Source organism: Rhea americana, unplaced genomic scaffold, assembly GCF_003343005.1.
Source record: "Rhea americana isolate MKP2758 unplaced genomic scaffold, rheAme1 scaffold_39, whole genome shotgun sequence".
NCBI classification, from domain to species: Eukaryota; Metazoa; Chordata; class Aves; order Rheiformes; family Rheidae; genus Rhea; species Rhea americana.
Window position 1 is genome coordinate 2276125 of NW_028186523.1, and position 19754 is coordinate 2295878.

At 38.0% G+C, this 19754-nt stretch overlaps 1 protein-coding gene across 2 annotated transcripts in view; it reads left to right on the forward strand.

Annotated features, from left to right (window-relative positions):
- The first annotated feature begins 21 nt into the window (after positions 1-21).
- Positions 22-19754, forward strand: part of CA8 (carbonic anhydrase 8 (inactive)) — a 51338-nt gene continuing 31605 nt past the window's right edge. For both annotated transcript variants that reach the window (XM_085313557.1, XM_085313558.1), the window contains exons 1-3: positions 22-144; positions 312-503; positions 4320-4444. In XM_085313557.1, coding sequence (XP_085169683.1) covers positions 66-144; positions 312-503; positions 4320-4444 — 396 coding nt within the window. In that variant the 5' untranslated portion in view covers positions 22-65. The remainder of the gene's footprint in view (positions 145-311; positions 504-4319; positions 4445-19754) is intronic.

Below are 19754 nucleotides of genomic sequence, written 5' to 3' on the forward strand. Positions count from 1 at the left end.
CGCACACGCTCGCGCACACACACTCGCACGGCGCGGCCCGACGGCAGCGCCCGCCGCGCCCGCCCATGGCTGACAGGAGCCTCATCGAGGGCGCCGAGCGCTGCCCGCGCCGGGACGACGCTCCGGAGTGGGGCTACGAGGAAGGTGAGGAGGCGGCGGGCAGCGAGCGGCGGCCCCCGCCCCGCAGAAACCGTCCCCGCGGCCGGAGCGGGGCGGGCGCGGGACTGCACAGGCGAAGCGGAGGGGAAGAGCCGAGAGGCGCCGGGGCGCGGGGAGCCGCCGCCGCCTCACGGCCCTTCCTCTGGCGTTAGGGGTCGAGTGGGGGCTGATCTTCCCGGACGCCAACGGGGAGTACCAGTCGCCGATTAACCTGAACTCGAGAGAAGCGAAGTACGACCCGGCGCTGCTGGAGGTGCGTTTGTCGCCCAACTACGTGGTGTGTCGCGACTGCGAGGTGATCAACGATGGGCATTCGATTCAGATCGTCCTGAAGTCGAAGTCAGGTAGGGGGAAACGCTGCCCGCGCGTTCCCGCCGGAGCGGAGGCGGCCGCCCGGGCGCCCGCTGCCTTGCAGACCTGCCCCGGGGGGCGTAGGACCGGGAGGTGCTGCCAGCTTGTGCTGCGCTCTTCGGTCCGAAAAGGAGCGGGGGGCTTTGCCTGCAGGTTTCAGCTCCAGGCTCGCGGCCCGCAGGTTGCTTCGGAGCAAGTTCAGAGTTTTATTTTGCGGTGGTGTCGTCTCGTTCACTGTCACTGGCAGCTGTCCGCGTTCGGAAGCAGTCCGGCTTATCGCCGAGATAGTGGGATGCCGCTCCGGGTAGCTGGCAAGCGTGGTCCTTGCTCCGACGAGCGTGGAAGTTCTCCGTTCGATTGAGTGAGCTCTGATTGATAACTGTAGGCTTCAACAGTTTGTTTAAGATAGATACTACAATTACAGGCACTTAGAGTGTTCGTAAGGAACARGTTGCAAAATGGTCCTCGCTTCTTAAAAGAGTTTTTCAGTAGCATCCATCAAAGAAGAACTAGAAACCATTAAAACAAACAGTTCTAACTTAAATAAAATTGCAGGATCTCTTGACTCAGACCTTTAATCAAGATAACCTATTCTCTATGAAGGAAACGATTGTCAAGAAAATAGGGAGAAAAAATCCTGTGTGTTTTCTAAACACTCTGGTGCTGCTTCCCACGTGTTTGGAAGAGTGTCCAAGTTATTCTAACTTACATTAGCTAGTCATGGCTTTTATGGGGCAGCTAAACAACTAAGGATCGCCCAAACTGTTGCAACTTCTTGTTTCCCTCTGAGATACCAGTAGTCATAGGAGCAAGAAAGTCAGTTCAGTTTTACATAGATTTTTTTTTWAACAGATTTCAGTTATTTTAATAATGATGTTTTCCTTTATAATTTCTCTCCCATGCTATATTTTATTTATAATTTATATATATCTATATTTAATATCTATATTTATGTATCTGTACTTTATTGAAAAACAGAACATTTCTTTCCGCAAAATCTTGCAGATTTCCAAAGGAGTAGTAATTTTGTACTTCCAGTCAGTTTTACTGCCTTCCTCAGAAGCAGAGCTCTGTTCCCAGGAACAATGATTTCTCTGCAAGATCTGAAAGGTTCTTGAATATTCTTGCAGAAGAGCTAAGAGTGACCCCAGATATCATCACTTGCATGCCAAAATGCTTATCATTCAACTCTACCTTTTCCAGGGGAGGTTTGGAAGTTAATAGCAGTAATATAGAAATAAGAACAAACCAACACACTGACATGCATGTGGAAAAGCATTGGAGATTTAGAGGAAGGAAATTTCTTTTTAAACTTGAATAGTGTAATGCCAGACTGGTGAGTTTTGAAATACAAGAAACAGTGTGAAATAGCATAAAAGTTTATGATTTGGGTATGGCGCTAGGATTTAGGAAATCTCATTTTAGTTTCAGCTTTTCTTTGGATTTCATATCACATAACTTCTCATTCTCCATTTATGGAATTTTTTCTTTTTCTAGGGGGTAGGGACAAAATTCATTATCCCTTCCTAAAGGAGAAAAGAGTTAATAAGCTGCATTTGACCTAGTATACTGGCTAATTTTCAGCAATTGCGGAAACTCAAGCAGCTTCTCTTCCTCACAGGGGATCTCTAATGACAAGTCCGTTTAACCAGATTATTTTAATAGGAACTGTTGAGCGCTAAGTGCTTTTGAAACTCTGTCCAATTAATGTGTAAACTGTAATTTTAACAGCCAAAGTAAAACTTCTTGATAGAAAAAAGTAAAACGATTAAGAGACATACTAAAAATCAGTTTGTCATTAGTGATGATTGATTTTGTCCTTTAATTTAGGATACACAGTCCATCTGGAATTCCCAAATCCTGCTTGTTATAAAATATTCTTACAGGCTGCTTCCAGTTGGATCATCATACGTATGTCATACATTAGCTGGAAGAAGTGTGACCGAATGTGTAATGGAACTGTATATTGAAAAATGTTTCAGAGGTTACAGAGACTTCTCTTAAGCCAGTGGATGATGCACAGTGGATGATGGTTTCAGAATTATTTTCTAATAAAGGTCAAAAATTGCTGAAAGGCAAAGAAGAGTAAAAGATTTGATGCATTGACAAGGATCAGAATTTGATGAAAGGCAAAACAAAGATAGACATGCTTAATACATTGAAATACTATTATCGTGGGATTGGTGCTGTGAATTGAGCCTCAGAAATAAACTCTTGAAAGCTCATGCAAATCCAGAACTACATCACAGAGAGAACATGTGTTCTAGTTACACATACACTAGAGCAATAATTTGAATCAGAGAAAATACTCTGCTTTCCTAAAAAATAGCATTAATAGAATACTATGTTTCTCTTTATTCTTCCAGATTTCCCCAAATACTTTAAGTGATTATTTTCCCTCATGTTCACCAGATTTGCAAATTTGCACTATAGGATATAGATATAGGTAAAATGAGCAAAGACATCACAAGTTTAAGATGTGAATTTGAATCTATAACTACATTTAGGATGATTTGTTTTAGAAAACCTAGTGGTTGTTAGTTATGGTATATTGTTAAGGGAGAATTAGTCTGAATATTTCACTTTTTCTCCAATGTAATTGATTGTGAAAACTGTAACTGCCAGTTTTCTTCCATTGGTTTTATAGCTCTGTACTCTTGTTTTTGTATTCATACTGTTGCAATATGATTCAATTTCTGAGTAAGACATATCGTGTGTATTTCAAAATGAGTTTATGTTATGGAACTGTATACCCTTAAAGCTGTACATTATACAATTAATAGCCTTTACAGATTATGAGAGACTGTAAAAGGTTTATTCAAAGTCTATGAAATAGAAACTAGAATTTAATGGATTCCAAGGAAGACTATGAATGCCCTTAAGTAAAATCAAGCCCAATACTCAAGTGATTTCAGCAAGAAGTTACCTATGACTTGCAGAATATTATTTGATCTGAAGCAGATTCACAAATTCCTGGACAAAATGTTTCCATTGATAAATTCATAAGTACACTGTGACTCATATAAGTACAGTTGGTGTTTTCGCTGCTTATTTTTACAGTGAAAAGCTGTATTAATGCAGAAGAGTTATTATGTAGATTAGTTTCTTTGTCTTGCAGTTGTGGACAGATGCTTTTAGGACGTTATCAATGTTTAAAGAAACAGCAGTAAAAAACAGCATGGCAGCCTAGAAGCTGATTGTAAGTTAGGTATATTGTTGCTACTGCACGATAGGCTTGATTATATTGGCATATGAAGGCTCTATGTATCTCAGAAGCCTGACAGGTGGTATATGACTGAGCATCTTTACCAAGCAAAATATTGGCAACCAAAAGTTTCTATCAGTTTCCATGACTCAGAGCAAATGCAGGTGATAGAGATTAAGCATCTGGACAAGTTGGTGGTAGTTATCAGTTTAACTAAGAATCTCTTCACTATATGTTTAGAACACAGAGCTACTGTCTTGATAAGAGTTTTGTACTTATTCACTGCTCTGACTGATAAAGGTGTACCTTTACACCTTTATAATGCTTTTATTTTGTGTTATGGCCAGCTATTCTGCATCAAAAAGCTAATAATATAACATAACAGTATTTACACAGTTGTATGTGGCTGTATGAATTTGGATTCCATAGCTGGATGGTACTCAAAAAGTGAAGCTATTAAGTCTGTCAACTTTACTCTTCTCCTTTCTAATACAGTTCATAGTAAAGAACCGTGCAACAGTCTCCCCACTGTATTTGAAAAAATACATTCAATGGTTTGTCTGCTTGGAAAGCCAAGTTTGTTACTATTTGTGTTCTTTTCCAGTGTTAGTAGGTGGGCCATTACCTCGTGGACATGMATTTGAACTACACGATGTTCGATTTCACTGGGGGAGAGAAAACCAGCGTGGTTCTGAACACACGGTTAATTTTAAAGCCTTTCCCATGGAGGTAAGAGTGATGCCACATTGCATAAGACCTGTTAAATGCACAAGATTTAAAATCATAGCCTGAACTCCTGGTATTTCAAAAAAGAGATTCTTTTAGCTCAGCATTTTATTGCTTTGTATTTCAACCAAAAAGCTGTCTTGCTGAGGTGTGCTTTAGTGCGGGTAAATTAGGATATGCATCTGGAATAGAATGCCTCCAGCACTCATCACATTGTGTGATTAATTGGTCATAAGGTTAACTTGCAGAATTATTAACTTCTGTTTTAATAATATTAGTGTTCTAACAAGATCTTCTATTTCAGCACTTCCTGTCACCTTTACTAGTAACTATAGGTGGGGAGAAATAGCTACTAGAAATATTTTCATGGTGAATAATAACTAGGTAAATTTGGAGTAAGCATATGGTAATTTGTTCATGAAATAGTTTTACATATCTGAAAACAGGATTATGTGAGATTCTTAGTTATACTCTTTCATATCCCAATGAACTACAAATTTCAAAATGCAAGCAAAGTGATAGTGCAATCTGAAAACTTTCAGCTGTTCACGGGGTGTCAGCTTTTGCTCCTAGGCAGCCGAAATGGTAGGACCCATTTCTCCTGACCTCCAGCAGCTGTTCTTCATTTTACTTCACTATCCATTACTTCATTGGTTACACTTACCAAGGAGTGGTTTGAAGTAACCCTCAGTCCCTGGGCTGCAGTGCTAGCTTTAACAGATACCAGCTCTGATGTTTGGTGACTTCAGTTATGCATCTTTTTTTTTTTCATTTGCTGTGCACTGTATCAGTTTTAAAGAAACTATCAAGATTTCTTCCAAGTTCTTTGAATTATTTTTGCCTTGTGTATTTGTAATAATCCCTTGGGAGCCTGAAACTCTATTTCCTTTTTATCTGGAATTTGTTATTGTAGTATATTCATGAGCTCCAGTTTGCTAGAATAGAACTGCTTTATGGAAGAGAATATAAAAAATATTGCAGCACATACTGCTGAATTGAGCATAAAAACCATGCAGACTTACACCATCAATCTAGGTCATATGGTTGTTCAGGTACTGGCTTTAATAGTTGTGGACAAGAGATCCAGATCTATGTTGTTGACTATTTTGCATTGGTCTGTCAAAACAAAGCTGATACAAAGCCATGCATAATAGCTTTGCAGGCTAATTTCAGACAAATCCTATCAATACAGGAGATACCCTTGAACAGAGAAGACTTGCCAACCAAAGCGAAAGCAAAGGAATAACCTCTGCCTCRAATTTTCCTGAGCAGGGGTTATAGGGGCAGTAGGACCTTCAGGCTATTGCAGTGTTAGCCTGAGACAGGAAGTAATTTGTTATGAAACAGCCCTGCTCAGTGCTGTTCCTCAGGACTGATCCAGCATGTGGTGATCAAGAAATGTTGTTAGGAATTATGGCAAGCAGTGTACTTGGGTGTCTAGCTGGGTCTGCTGTTTCCTTGTTTATTAAAGAACACTTTGCAAACAGTCTTGGTGGTATGTGGGAACAGACTAGTGAACTTTGCAGAAACCCCAGAATTCTCTGCTCCGTTTCAGTCCAGGGAGAAATATATTTGACCCAGAGGTGCAAGTCAGCTGCAGTAATCAGTCATAAAGGAGTTTCATTCTTCACTTGCTTTAAAAGCAGCATGGCAGCTGCACAAACAAAATGCTGGCACAGTTGAAGAATATCATCTCAAGATAAGCAAGCCAGTGCTATCCTGCTTCTTACATCTAAACAACTTTCAGTTAAACTCTGATCCTAAGAAATAATGGTACAAGAAGACTGTAGCAAAAACAATTGACTTAGAATACACTTTAAATATAGTATGAGTATATAATTTGGCAGGCAGATAATTGCAGCACTGTTGTCACTGTTTTATCTGGAGTCACTTGCACACAGGTGTACTGACTGGACAGATTCATCATCTGCCTTGTGGTGCACAAAATGTGCAGGGCAGTCTGTTTGGTGGATGAGTCTCACTCCATTCTGCTATATACATAAATAGCTGCTATATCAAATCCAGCTCAAATTGTCCAAATCAAATATTTTCCTTGAGCAATAGTAAAATAAGTGCTTGTGACCACTATAAATGTTTATGGAGAAGTACATCTGAGGCTCCAGAACAGAAGATTTTCCATTCCAGGGATTGCCCCACCTAATTGTTTTTGCTGAGAAGAGTCACTTTGATCAGGGGAACAGAAAAACTGTTTTCTTGACTTTTAGCGTTAGCATTAATTTGCACTTTAGTTTGAAATGAACATATTCTGAACACCTATTGGGCTTGATTTTTGCTGGACTGGTAGATAATTACTTAACACAAACAGTGATAGATGACTGTTTTGGCTATATACAAGCACTTTGTGGGAATTTGTACTCTCATGTTATATTAAATGCAAAATAAGCAGACAGATCTGGTAGTGGAGCAAATCTAGTAAGATTTTTTTCTTAGGAAGCTAGAAATGAATTTACAAAGCAAATGATAAAGATTTTAAATTCTTGACCCTTTATGGGGAAGACAAGCCAATGGAAAAGTAGTAATACAAAACTAAAAGTGCCTGGTTTAACTAAGTGCATTGAGAACACAACGGACTCGGTGCAGATTATATACTCTGTTACACTCTTGTAAGTCCTGAACAGTTATACAGAAGCCAGTTTAGCAACTTTGGATTTGAACAGATCTGTGTGAGATTACTATCTAGATACGTGTAACTGTTGACTGAAGCAGCAGTTTGGTTTTAAGACTGAAGGTTTTAAAGACTTTGTTTTATTCTGTTGGACCAGATATTTGCAAAACAGCTTCAGACTATCAGTGTAATGATCTTTGTAAAGCATGACTTTAAAAAACAGTGCTATTTTTCAAAGTTTGGAAGAGAACTACTTCTTCACTTACTTCTGAGGCTCTTCACCTTTGATCCATAACTGTTTTGATAGGGATTAAGCAATATTCTGTATTAATTAAGCAATATCCTGTGCGTGCAACAATCTGTTATTTCTTACTAGACAGCTGGGGTTTTTAGACGTGGTTAGGATACATAGATTCATGGTGAAAAATGTTAGACTTCTTAGCTTGTGTAACCTCTGGAACAGATTCTTGAACCAATTTACATTGGAGAAAAGCATTGTTCATATGACTTAGAGGGTGAGTTGTTATTTTTATTACTATCTAAAGTTAAGCAAAGACTTGTTTTTCACCTTTCTTTACTGAAGAAATCAGAATTTTGCAAATAATACTTAGTGTTACCATTTTCATTGAAACATCTGTGCTTGCAATCAGAAAACAAAAAAATARGTGTCAAAGGTAAATATCATAGCATGTCTTCTTAAACAAAAGAAAAGCAGCATAGTGTACATACTTGTACAATACTCTTTTCTTTGTTCCATGAAAAAAAAAAAACACAAAAGGCTTTTTTTTTGGCCAGAAATTGGAAGGAGACATTTGTGCAACCTTCTCCAGGAATCGTTCTCAGCAAGTACTTTTACTGTGTATAAATAGTGTTACTTTGTCCTTTGGCCACCGCTTACATTAAATTTTTTAATAATAGTCTTAACAATGAAAAGTAGTTTCTTGCCAGGAAATGGAACAAGGTACCAAAGGTTAGACTGCACTTTACAGTACACATTTTCACAGAGCAGTAAAACCCACACTTATAGGCATGTGTGAATTACTTCAACCTGATTCAAGTGTAAAAAACCAGGACTATTCCACATCTTAATTCCTCTACCTCATGACAAGAGTATGGGTTGGAGAAGGAAGAACAAATGAACCGATGAAGCTTGGACTTTCTCCCTCATCTCTGCTGTATAGGATGAAGATAAGGAGAGGAGTAGCAAAATTACTGCTCGTCTCAGCTATCAACACATTTATTCCTAACAAGGTTAAAATAGCATATAAGGGAGCTAAAAATGGAACCCCTTTGTACCTGGACTCTGTGTAAACATAGTATACTGTAGTGCTAGGCCCAGTCGGCTTAGAGTCTATAAAAGACAGGACGGACGGCAGGAGAAAGCAAGCCATATGATGACTTACGATAAGTTTTACTATGTTTTTATTACTTCTTTAAGCGAAGGGAAACGGAAAGTAAGTTATGCCTTAAAAGTGTCTCTTCCTCTTAATTACTCAAAAAATGATGTGACTAAAGGCATAATCTGACCTTAAGGGAATAGCTGTTTTCAGGCTGCTCTGAAACAAAACTGAGAAAATAAAGTTATTTTTGCTGCTTGTTGTATAACCAGGAGGATAATTTTCTGTAATCCATCCTCTTTAAAATGTAGGACTGTATTAGCTCTGAACCACGTGAAAGCTTTCAGTAGAAGAGAATTAGCAGAAAATCATGTTAAGAATGTTTCCGAGATGTTCAGGAAGATTAAAAACTGTGTTATTGTCTGTCCTACAGTTTTTGAGTACAGAGTAAAACCCAGTTGTCTGAAGGACCAGAATCAGTTCTGTACAGGAAAAAAGATTTTCCTTTATATTGTGCAATGAAAAGCAAACTAATTCATTCTGTAATCTCTTTCAGAGCTAATGGAATACTTGCTGCAATGTGTTTAAAGATAATGTAAAAAAAAAAAAATTCAGACACTCTCAGTCCAATTTAAACCATTAAGTTTTCCTTCGTTTACATGAAATGATACCTGCCTAAAAATCTTACCAAACAGAGTTACAGTTATGGGGCTTCAGGTTAGAATGTTAACATTGTACTTTTCAACTCTCAAATCCTTACAGTCTTTGACTTAGAGATTTCTGAATACCTGGTCTGAAATCAGATATATGCACACTGTGCATCCCCTTTCTGGCCTTTCATGAGAGAAAGTGGTATTCTTTCTTTGTGGAAGTTTATTCTTAGACAATTTTAAATAAGAAAGATCAAGTCACATTCCCCTCAAATGAAATGATCTTTGTTTACACTGATACCTTACCTGGAACTGAGGAATTTATTTGATCTTCTTACTGTCTGTTTATTCAATTATTAATTTTCTTAGCAAATTTTTTTGGTTAACAAACCCTCAAGCCCAGAATATTTGCAATTGTAACAGAAGGTCTTGGAGATAGGGTATATGCAAGCCTTTTTCTCCTTCTTTATATAGAAACTTCTACTGAATTTAGTGGGATCAGTTAGATGAAAATGGCAAGAAGGATTTAACTCATAATGACCATAGTTTCCAGTATGTGAGCCTTGTCCTGAAATCTGTGGGATTTTTTGCTAGCTGCTTTAATGAGATTGTGATCTGAAACATAAATTCTATAAGACAAGGTTTTAGACTGAGGAATAAATCCTGTTGCCTTAATTGATTGTATTGATTCTCTGTTTCTGAAAAAAATTAATTCATTCTCCTTCTTTTGGCAATACAAGACCTATGAATGAAATAAGTCAGGCAGTTATGAGTTTAACAGGAAGCAAAATGAACAGTATTCAGAGTGGCTTACTTAGCTTATTGCTAAAATTTGGAATTCTTCATAGAATTTTTTCAGGTTTTCTAGTGGAAAATTAACTAATTAGGCTTGGATGATTATTTAAATTTTAGAATCATTGCAGATGTATACTGAGCGATGATTAAAATAGTTCTTATTAAAAAAACTGGTTACGTTCATGTATTAGCTATATCCTTTATAGGTTATGAATAACCCCAATGATAGTTTAAAGTAGATATACTTGTTGGACATAATCTAATTTTTGAGTGCATGATTGTAGAAAGACACGGGAGAGTCAGGCCATTATATAAGCAGATGTTTTCAGTTTTATTTCCCAAATCAGCACTTACTTATAAAGAAACAATCTTCTACGCATTATGCTTTTCTAGCATAATAATAATACTTAGCATTACACAACACTCCATGGGCAAAATTGATCCTGAGACCAATTCCATGGCTGTCACTGAATTGCATTGCATGTGATCCTAGACCCATATGTGCAAGTGTTCTAAGCACTTTTCTATGGTTTTCCATATACCATATATTCTGCAGGATCCTAATTGATGGGAAATTTGTTCGTTTGTTTGTTTGTTTTTGCAGTGGTACAAAATTGAGAGGTCTCCATTATCTCCYAGTATACTAAAGGAAAATTGACAAGATAAAAAAAGATTGCTGTCATTGTAAAAGCACACGAGCAGCACATAACTCTTGAGCTTACTAGCTGCTAAGCTCTTTCAGTATTATATTTTTATTGTGGTTGAGGGTTGATTTGACCTGAATAGGCACACTAAGTCTCTGAAGTGTACTTTGTTTCTAGGTAATTTGTCAATATGAGCTCGGACTGGCCCTTGTTTTGCTCAGTCACATATAGTTTGATTTTTTAAGGGAATCCTTCTGTATACTTCATAGTGTAGAGAGTTAGTTATACTTCTTTGTATGAAGAATCCAGGTGCAGAAGTGGCTGATGTACTAGCACAAACATGCTTTTAGCTTGACTAGTCTCTGAGAAATACTCAATTAAACTCTGTGGAAGAACTGTATATATCTTTAGGTGTGGCACATGTGATTTGCCTTCTGAGCAAAATCTACAATTTACTTATTGGAAGTGGAAGACATACAAGTCATGTTGAAGAAGAGTGGCATTAACAGTCTATCCTGAAACTTCTTTATCTCTTTGTCTCTCTTTTAAGCATTGTCTTATTTCCAGCCAGTCATTCAGAACAAGCTTCGTGTCTCATACRCTATTTTGAGCTGGCAGTTGGGATAGTTTGTGATTTTTAGCTTCTACCACTATAGAGAACTCCAATATTCTTTTAAGATATAAGCAGTCCAAACTACAGATGACTGAGCATAATAGGAAAAACTCTTCTATGGAGAAATGTCATGGATGGAGAGGAGTTTGGTAGAAGGAAATGCGAATGAGAAGGAAATGAGAAATGAATCAAGAGAAAAGCCCTTTTCTATGTTCCCTGTGCCATCTTACCTCAGCTTCTCAGTTCACTTGTACCAAAAGTTGAAGGCCAGTCTTTGCACTTTATACCAGATTTCTTGCAGTCATGCCAGGCTGAGATGTAACATTCAGTCATAGCCTGTAGTAACAGCTCTGGTGGCACTGCATCCTGATTAAGGGAACCAAGTAACCCTGAAGACAAAATAGCTTTTGGCTATTTTGTATGTTGTGGAAACAATATAGCCTGTGATACACTTTCCAAAGATGCAAATCTTTTACATTTCTTGAGCTGAAGCGTGGCTTTGTCTTCTCCTTACCTGTCTCACAGAAATATCTTTGTAAAAGTGCTTGCACTCATGAATATTGAGACTGCTATCATGATATCCCTTATGGTAAACCTCATTCTTAACTTTAACAAGGTGGCTACTTATGCTTTCACTCTGCCATGGGAGAAGACCTTGTATAGTCACACAGAAGATGAAGATTCCGAATAGGATTTAAGCTCAAGTTTGAACACGGTAAGATGGCTACTCAGGTCTCTCCCCAGTTTGTCTTCACAGTCTGCCCTTGACCTGTTTTTCCTCCTATTCTAATTTCTACCATGATCATTGTTGGGACTCTGTTTGCATCTTGCCTCAGTTTCCTGATCAGGCATGTCTTGGTGCGTTGCCGTAAGCACTAGGCCTAACTTTTTAATATCTAAAGACCTATTACTGGTGGAAGAAGCCAGGAAAGGAGATTCTTTATTTCCTCCCTTTCTGTGCTGTACGGTTGTGTCAGGACCAATTCCTGGGTAGGACCTAGTGTGTGATTGAGGGTGATAATAGCTTTGTAGTGCTAATTTAAAACTGAAGGTTCATATTATTAGTGCTAACAGTACACACATGGCTCTTAACAGGTAAAGAATGAAACTTTTAGATGATATAAGAGCTGAGAAACTTTGTATTTGCTGTCTTGTGTAAGTGCTTCACACTAATGGTGTAATCCTTAAAACATGAACATGTGGGAGGCAAGGTCTGCTCTTGCCAGTGAACAATTAAAAAAACGTTCAGAGAGATCAAAATATTTGGCCATGGTCACACCTGAGGTCTTTTTCTGAACTGTCAGAGAGCTGACTCATGATTCCTAGGTGGTTGAATTCTAGTAAGATTTTCAGACACAGCAATACCAAAGTATGTAATTTAGGTTTTAAACAGTTCAGCAATTTACCTACAAGCTATCTGATGCCTTAGTCCGTAAACACTTTAAATTGGGCCACGCTGTTGCCAGTGAAGTAGTCTGTTCATTCCTGCTTTCCCATTGTGCCAACAGTAAGCCACATAATGAACTGGATTGGAAACTGTTCAAGTTTAACAAAATTCTGGGAGTTTAACTTGTTTGTGGAATTACAGGCTAGAAGAAAACTATAATACTGTTATGCAATGTGTAAAAGTACAATTCAAGAAAAACTATTGAAGTTGGATAATGAAGTTCATTATTTGAAGGAAAATTGGCCAGCATCAGGAAGAAAAACGGACTGAGTTTCCTAGAAGAATGTAGCATGGAAGAGCAAATACTCACTGGAGAGCAGTCAGCATTATGACTGAAGAAGATAATATGCAGCTGCAGCTTCTCATCTTTTTAGAGCGACCCTTAGCTTTGAAGGAGACACAGAACTCTGGAATTCAGATCAGTTATCAATAAAACTTAGCAAATTAACTGAGAAAACATTTTTATTCTGCTTTCATTAGAGAATTTATTGGTGAAAATTAAATCAGTGGTTTAAATCCTTCCACATATGAACACTGRTTTTAAATCCAAGATGAGAGATTGCAGCCAACACTTTGTGGAATTGGGCCTGTGTATATTAAATGGCTAGTCATATAAATAATGCTCATGGAATTTACCATTTCTTTGTATTTTCCTTCTTCTTGATGGCATTGATAGCCTGTAATGTTAACTGTTCAGTGAGATCCAGTCCTCTTTCCAAGCTTTGTTCTTAACCAYAGAGATACGAAAGCACGTGCAGCCACACACGTACACCCACGCAGATTGAGAAGAATTCCACGTACACCCACTCAGATTGAGCAAAAGCAGAATGGAAGGTCTTGGGCCTTTTCCTTCCTAGCCTGTATAGTTCAGGGGAAGGGAGAAGCAAGGCTTGAATGCCTGTTTATCCCGGTTAGCATAGGTAAAGGCAGACCCAAGCACCTCAGCTTCCATGTTTATTGGGGCCACGTATGATATTGGGGAACAAGCACCTGCTCTGTGAGCTCCTTGCTTCGTACAGTATACAGAAACTTGGTGCAGTGAAGAGCCTGACATATGAATGTGACTGTAAGAACTATATAACTTTTTATTTTTCAGTGAACTAGTTGATGCTGAAAGACAGCAATCTAGGATCAAGGGTGTTTTTCCTCATTCCTTTTCTTACTCTGTATAATATTTATTACAATTGGGAAAAGATTTTATTTTTGATTAATTCCTGTTTTCTTTTTATCTCATATACATGCCACTAGAAATAAACAATGTTTGTACTTTGAAACAGGAAGAAAAATAAATATATACAAATTACAAATTACGGAATCCTCAGTTTCCCTTCTGCCTTTCTCTACCCCATTGTTTAGCTTTATAAATGCTAAATCCTATAAAGCAGAAACAACAATATCACTGTAATATAATTTGATAATTTGTAGTAATTTGATTCATTAAGTGTAATGTTATTATTTGATAAATAATACCTGAAGGAAATACTATTCTCCAGCTGTTACTCAGCAGTCTACTGTCTTGCTTGAATAAGTGTAACATTAAATTAAAAATGCTGCTGTATTTAAGAAAGCCAGCTTGTGAACAATTCAGAAACAGAAAGGTACAGTTTAATCAACAAATGTGAGGCAAAAGCAGAATTATTGAGGAAATATAAAATACAGTTTATAATTGCCCTATAACACTGTCTAACATTATACAAGTTTCCAAGGAACTTATATCCTTATACATGAGGATGTTTGCAGGACTATTTCTGATGATGCTTTGCCAATGCTTTCCCTAAGAAACTGTCATCAATCTGATGTCCCATGTCAATCACCTTCTGTGAGCTAATGAGAAGGAGATACTTTAGTCTTCTGTTGAAGGCCTGAATGAAAGGGGTCTAGGTGGAATTTGCAAGGTTTGCTGGAGATTAGTCTCCTCCATAAAAACTTAACACATGTAAAAATATTGGTGCTGTGGTTGTGTGGAGGCAGTTCATGCTTATGTCTTGCCTCCCTGCTGGTACTACAAGGATTGCAGTAGCGTTTGGCCCTGTGATATCTTCTCGACATCAGCTTCATTTCCTAACCTTTTATATAGTGGAAATGAATCCTCTCTCTGATGAGCCTGTATTTGCTTAGAATGCGGACACAAGATTTGACCCCTTTTCCTCTTTTTTTTTTAGTTCTATATTGATTTTCTTTCCTTAGTTGATTAACTGCTTTTGCCAGAACAATAAAGAACACTCAGCTGGATTTTTTGCAGATCCTGTTAATTCCCTTTTTAGCTTACTGTTTGTAGCTGTAGTCTTTTGAATCGCTCCATACGCAGATGTTTTTTCTCGGTGTTAATTTCATTTTTCAAAGGACAAGCTGTTCTGCATCTTATGTGCAGTGAAGCTACTGTATGTGATTGAACCGTCAGAGGAAACAAGGATCACTAGTTAATATTATTGGAATGTTTTTATTATTCGTTTTTGGAATAATACCAATACCATACTTTACCAATGTAGATAGATACTGCTGAAGCACAAGGGATTTGCCATAATGACAGCTAGAGCTTCTCTGGAGGTGTTGCAACCAATTCAGCAGGCCTGCTGTTCCTTATCTTCTCAGTGGCACACCTGAAGTTATACCACACAATTACCTAGACTACTTTTGTTGCTGTTTGTCCTTTTTCTGGAAAGAACATGTATTTTGGAAGGTGTCTTTGCAACCTTTCCTTTTATTGTTTAATCAAAAATAATTTTCTTTACTGCCACGTTACAGTTCAGTCCTCAGGACTACTCTGCCATCTTCTGTAGAATTAAGCATTTATTCCTGTTCTGCCTGTCCTAACTCTGAATTAGCTTCTGATCGAAGACGTATGATATCTCATACTGTGACTGCAAAGCTGTCTGAACAGTGTCTCCAGGGAACCTTATACTCTGCTCCCAACTTGATTTGTTGCTTCCACATATTTTCTCTGATTTTARACTAAAGGCTTCTTTGTTCAGGAAATGTCACCACCTTGTTCTGTACRTATCCTGAGTCTGACAGTTAACCTCCTGACTAGACTTCCTAGATGTTAAGGCTCTGTATAAATTGTAACACASAGAAGTTCCATCAGAAGGTGTGCTTTCCCTCTGCCCACATGATAGTAATCAGGAGGTTTTTAACACAAATAGTATTGTCATCTGTGTTTGTGTGCTTTCTTCCTTAGGGCTGATCTTAGCATTACTTTCAAAGACAGAGTTTCCCCTAAGTCTTTCATGTGATAATAATCTATGTCTAATGTATTGTAAAGGATTTTTGTAAAATTTAATTCCTACTGAAATTCAGTGCCATTTTGGTGCCTATCTACCACAAAAGCCTTGAAAAAGTCAACCCTAGAAACATAAACTAGGTACATTGTTTAGTATCCTTCATCTTTCTCCTCCTCCTCTTCTTGCTTTTGCTTAGAGTTCATGATGTGGTCATTTGGTTTCATTTACATTTGCATTTTCAAAGCAAGCATACTTATTTTGACTGAACTGTAATGTTTAACCATGCAGGCTTTGTTACTTTATGGGTTTTTGCTCTGTTTTTGAGCATGGAGTGTATACATGTATTCCTGTTTCACCAAAGATGCTTTCAAATAGCCTCTATATCAATTTCATTAACTTTAATTTCCTAAATATCTCCTTCAGGCTGTTAATAACTAACTTTCTATTTCTTTTAATCACCTTTCTTGAAACTTAGTTCCCTGGTCATATCCTTGGTTGGGTCCCCTTGTGAGGATTAGGAGCTTAATTACTGTATGTTATGGTCACTGCCAGCAGCTTAGTCAATTGCTTCCTGAAACAATTCAGTGCCAAGTTAAGTATCAACTCATAGACTCTTACGCATATGTGTAATAGCAAGGCACAAATTTTCCACGTTTTGTCCTTATATGACATTGTTTATGCAAATACCTGCATTATTTAAATTACACATCATCATTGTATTACTAGGCTGTGTTGCCTTCCATTATTCTTAGCTGAAATCCTCAGCTTCATTTCATCTCTCTCAAACTAGGGAAGAGACTTTATGCTGGCCATAATTAGGTAGCCGATACTATTTCCTCTCCTTAGCTTTTATGGCATGCTGTGAATGATACTGATCGCTAACAAACCTGAGCCAGGCCAGGAGAACAATTCTTGACTCTACAATGGCTAGCAGAGCAGCTCTAAATCTTCTTTAATTTTCATTAAGGAGATGGATTGATCTGTAAGAAGTACAGCTTTAGGTTTCCACCTAAAAGCACAGCTGAGATTCAACCTAGCTGTCTTTCTCAGCAATGACAGAAATATGACAAAAGCTCAAGATTTCCAGACTACACGTTTTAGATACTACTATGGTTAAGATAGGTGATGCATCTTCACTTAACTATCTTCACTTAACTTCTATTCACTTAGTTTCTAGTCTTTTGAGGTACAGCTTATATGAATTGAAGGAAGAATTGAGAAGATACGAGGGGTACTGGAAGGGAGCAGTAACATGTATCTCAAATCTTTAGAAGCATTCTTGGCCTATAGTTTTACTAGACTAAGCAGAATTTTTTGAAGCTTGTAATTGCTGGTTGCACAACTAACAAGAATTATCTGTATAACCTAGATCAGATTAAGAAACAAAGCTCACCGAAAGGTTCATTTACATGTTCTGTAGCATATATTGAAAAAAAGAAGCTTTTGTARTAATTAGCTCTTTACTAAAGAGTAAGAATGTAGGAATTAGGAAAAGTATAATGAGTAATTGCAAAGGCTGAATAGATTCAAGTGAGCCTAGTGAAGATAGTATCACAGTGAGATGTTCTAATCGTTTAATATGCAAATCTCAAGAGGAATTCTTTAAAAATGACAGTCTTTTATTGTCTATAGAGCACAAAAATAAATCTGCTGAAGAAGATTAACCCCTGTATCACAGTGTCCTGTAGAAGGAGCACAATGGGCAATATTTGCTCATTAGATTAAGGTAGGACCTCGGCCAGGCCATGTAAATATTGCATGCTGACTCCTGCTGCCTCAGCTGCTGGAGGTTACATCAGGCAAAGCTCTCTTGCAGGGCCTGGTTCTGATTAAACTGCGGTCAGGAGGAGTTTTGCTATTGGCACATTTGGCATTAACCTCAAGGTGTGCAGGCCTGTTACTGAGTTCTGGACTGCTTAACTTAGCCAGTGGAATTGAACAGCATTTTATAGAGATCCAAATAACAAATTAGGGTTTCAGTAATTTAGTAATAAGTACTCATAAAGAAAGCAATAATATTATATGAACTACTTTTTATGTTAGCATGTCATTCTGAATTGTACAGCTTTATAGCAAGTTTATAACATTGAAGTAAGACTCCTGTAAGAGTGCAGAAACATTTGAACAGAGTCCTTCTTCTCTTACTGTTAACCAGATATGTCATAACAAAAGATAAGCTGTGATTTATTTCAGTATTCCTGTAAAGCACGTGCTTGTCTCATGGTTGTTCTGCCACTTGGAGAATAGATGCACACCAGCCTATGGCAGTAAGGGACAGAGCTAATAGGGACTTTCCTGTCATTGCAAGAACCAAGTAAACATAGGTGAATGACAGAGAGGGTATGGGAAGGAACTCTTAAAATCAAGAGTTGTCATTCTGGTGGTTGTAGGCAATTCCTGCTTGGGTTCCTACATATGGAGAAGATAGAGCCAGACTCTTCTCAGAAGTGTGAAAGGGCAAGAGAAATGGATACAGGTTGCAACAAGAGACATTCTGATTAGATACAAGGAAAAGAATTCTTCCCTGAGAGGGAGGTCAGCTGCTGGAACAAGTTGCCCGCAGAGGCTAGGTGATCTCCATCCTTGGGGATTCACAAAACTTAATTGGACAAGGTCCTGAGCAACCTGATCCAGCTTTGAATTAGTTACTACCTTTGAAGTTGGCACTGCTTTGAGTAGAGGAAGAGGGGTTGGACCGGTTGACCTCCAGAAAGAGGCCCCTTCCAGTCTATATTATCCTGTGATTCTATGATCTTATGTGTGAGCTAGCATTAAAATAAGGCCAATAACAGAGCTTCACAAATCGCTTTTGTTCTCAGTGAACTTGTGACCCTGTGGAGTTTCATAGAGCAGTTGGTACCCTAGACAGAAGGAAAAGTTTACATGCTTTTTGAGCTTTTTTTTAGTGAGAAAAACTGGCTTCCAGAACTAACAAACCTACTAGCTCATATAGAGAGTGACTGTGATTCTTTCCAGACTCTGTCATCACAGTGACTCTGATTCTGTGTCAAACTTTTCCATCCCAGGGTCTTTTCTTCTCAATATAAAAGGCATTTCTGCGGTAGAGAAAATTTRGGATAGGGTTTCTATATGTTTATTGATTTTAAAGCCAGAATCTCAAGTCCTCACTCAATTTTGAGCAGTCTTGATTTGAGACAAGCCTGTAGTTATTGTCAGTGCCAGTTTGTCCTCAGCAAGGTACATCAGGATTGGGGTCAATAGTCTTTGGCTTGACTGGATGAAGATTAAGAAGATACTCAGAATTCTTTGAGAAGATACTTTGATTTATGGTAGGAATGTTAAAATGTTCCAAATCATTTTCTTAGCCAAGAGAAAAATGTATTTTTGAGGGCTAAAGAGTTTCTCACAGCTTTGTGATTATTTTCTAAGAAAGTACTATCTGGCAGTCTAAGCCAGCCATGATAATCAGTAGCAGAGTAGCTGACTCATTTTGGCTATATAGAAACATCATAACTACTGAGTATCAAAACATGAGCTGACAACTTGAACAGAACCTTTCCTGCCGTAGTGACATGTGCAGTGTGTTTGCGCTCTGAGTGAAACCATACAATGGTAAGCTGCCAATACATTGCAACTGATTATTTTAAAAAACACATGGTTGTGCTTGTATCAGAAACCAGCACTCCTTATGAGCATGCACTCTTTATATAACTGTCTCAAGTCAATGAAAAAGTGAAGGTTAGCAAAATATGGAGCATTAATCTGATAAGTAAAAAGTATAGTTCTCTCTGACTATAATTTGCTAAGTGTAAGATACAGATGCATGGGTGTGGAGTTGACAATGTACATGGGCATTGGGTTATATTGATAGTTTGAAGATCTTCAAAAGTACTGAAGTCTTTCTCTCTGTTCATATCTGATTCCCATTAATATTAACAGGAGTCACTTGCCATATTGTTTGTGGACTGTAGTCCTTAGAGTTCAAATTTTGTAATGTTTATTGGCTTTTTGCCATCAGC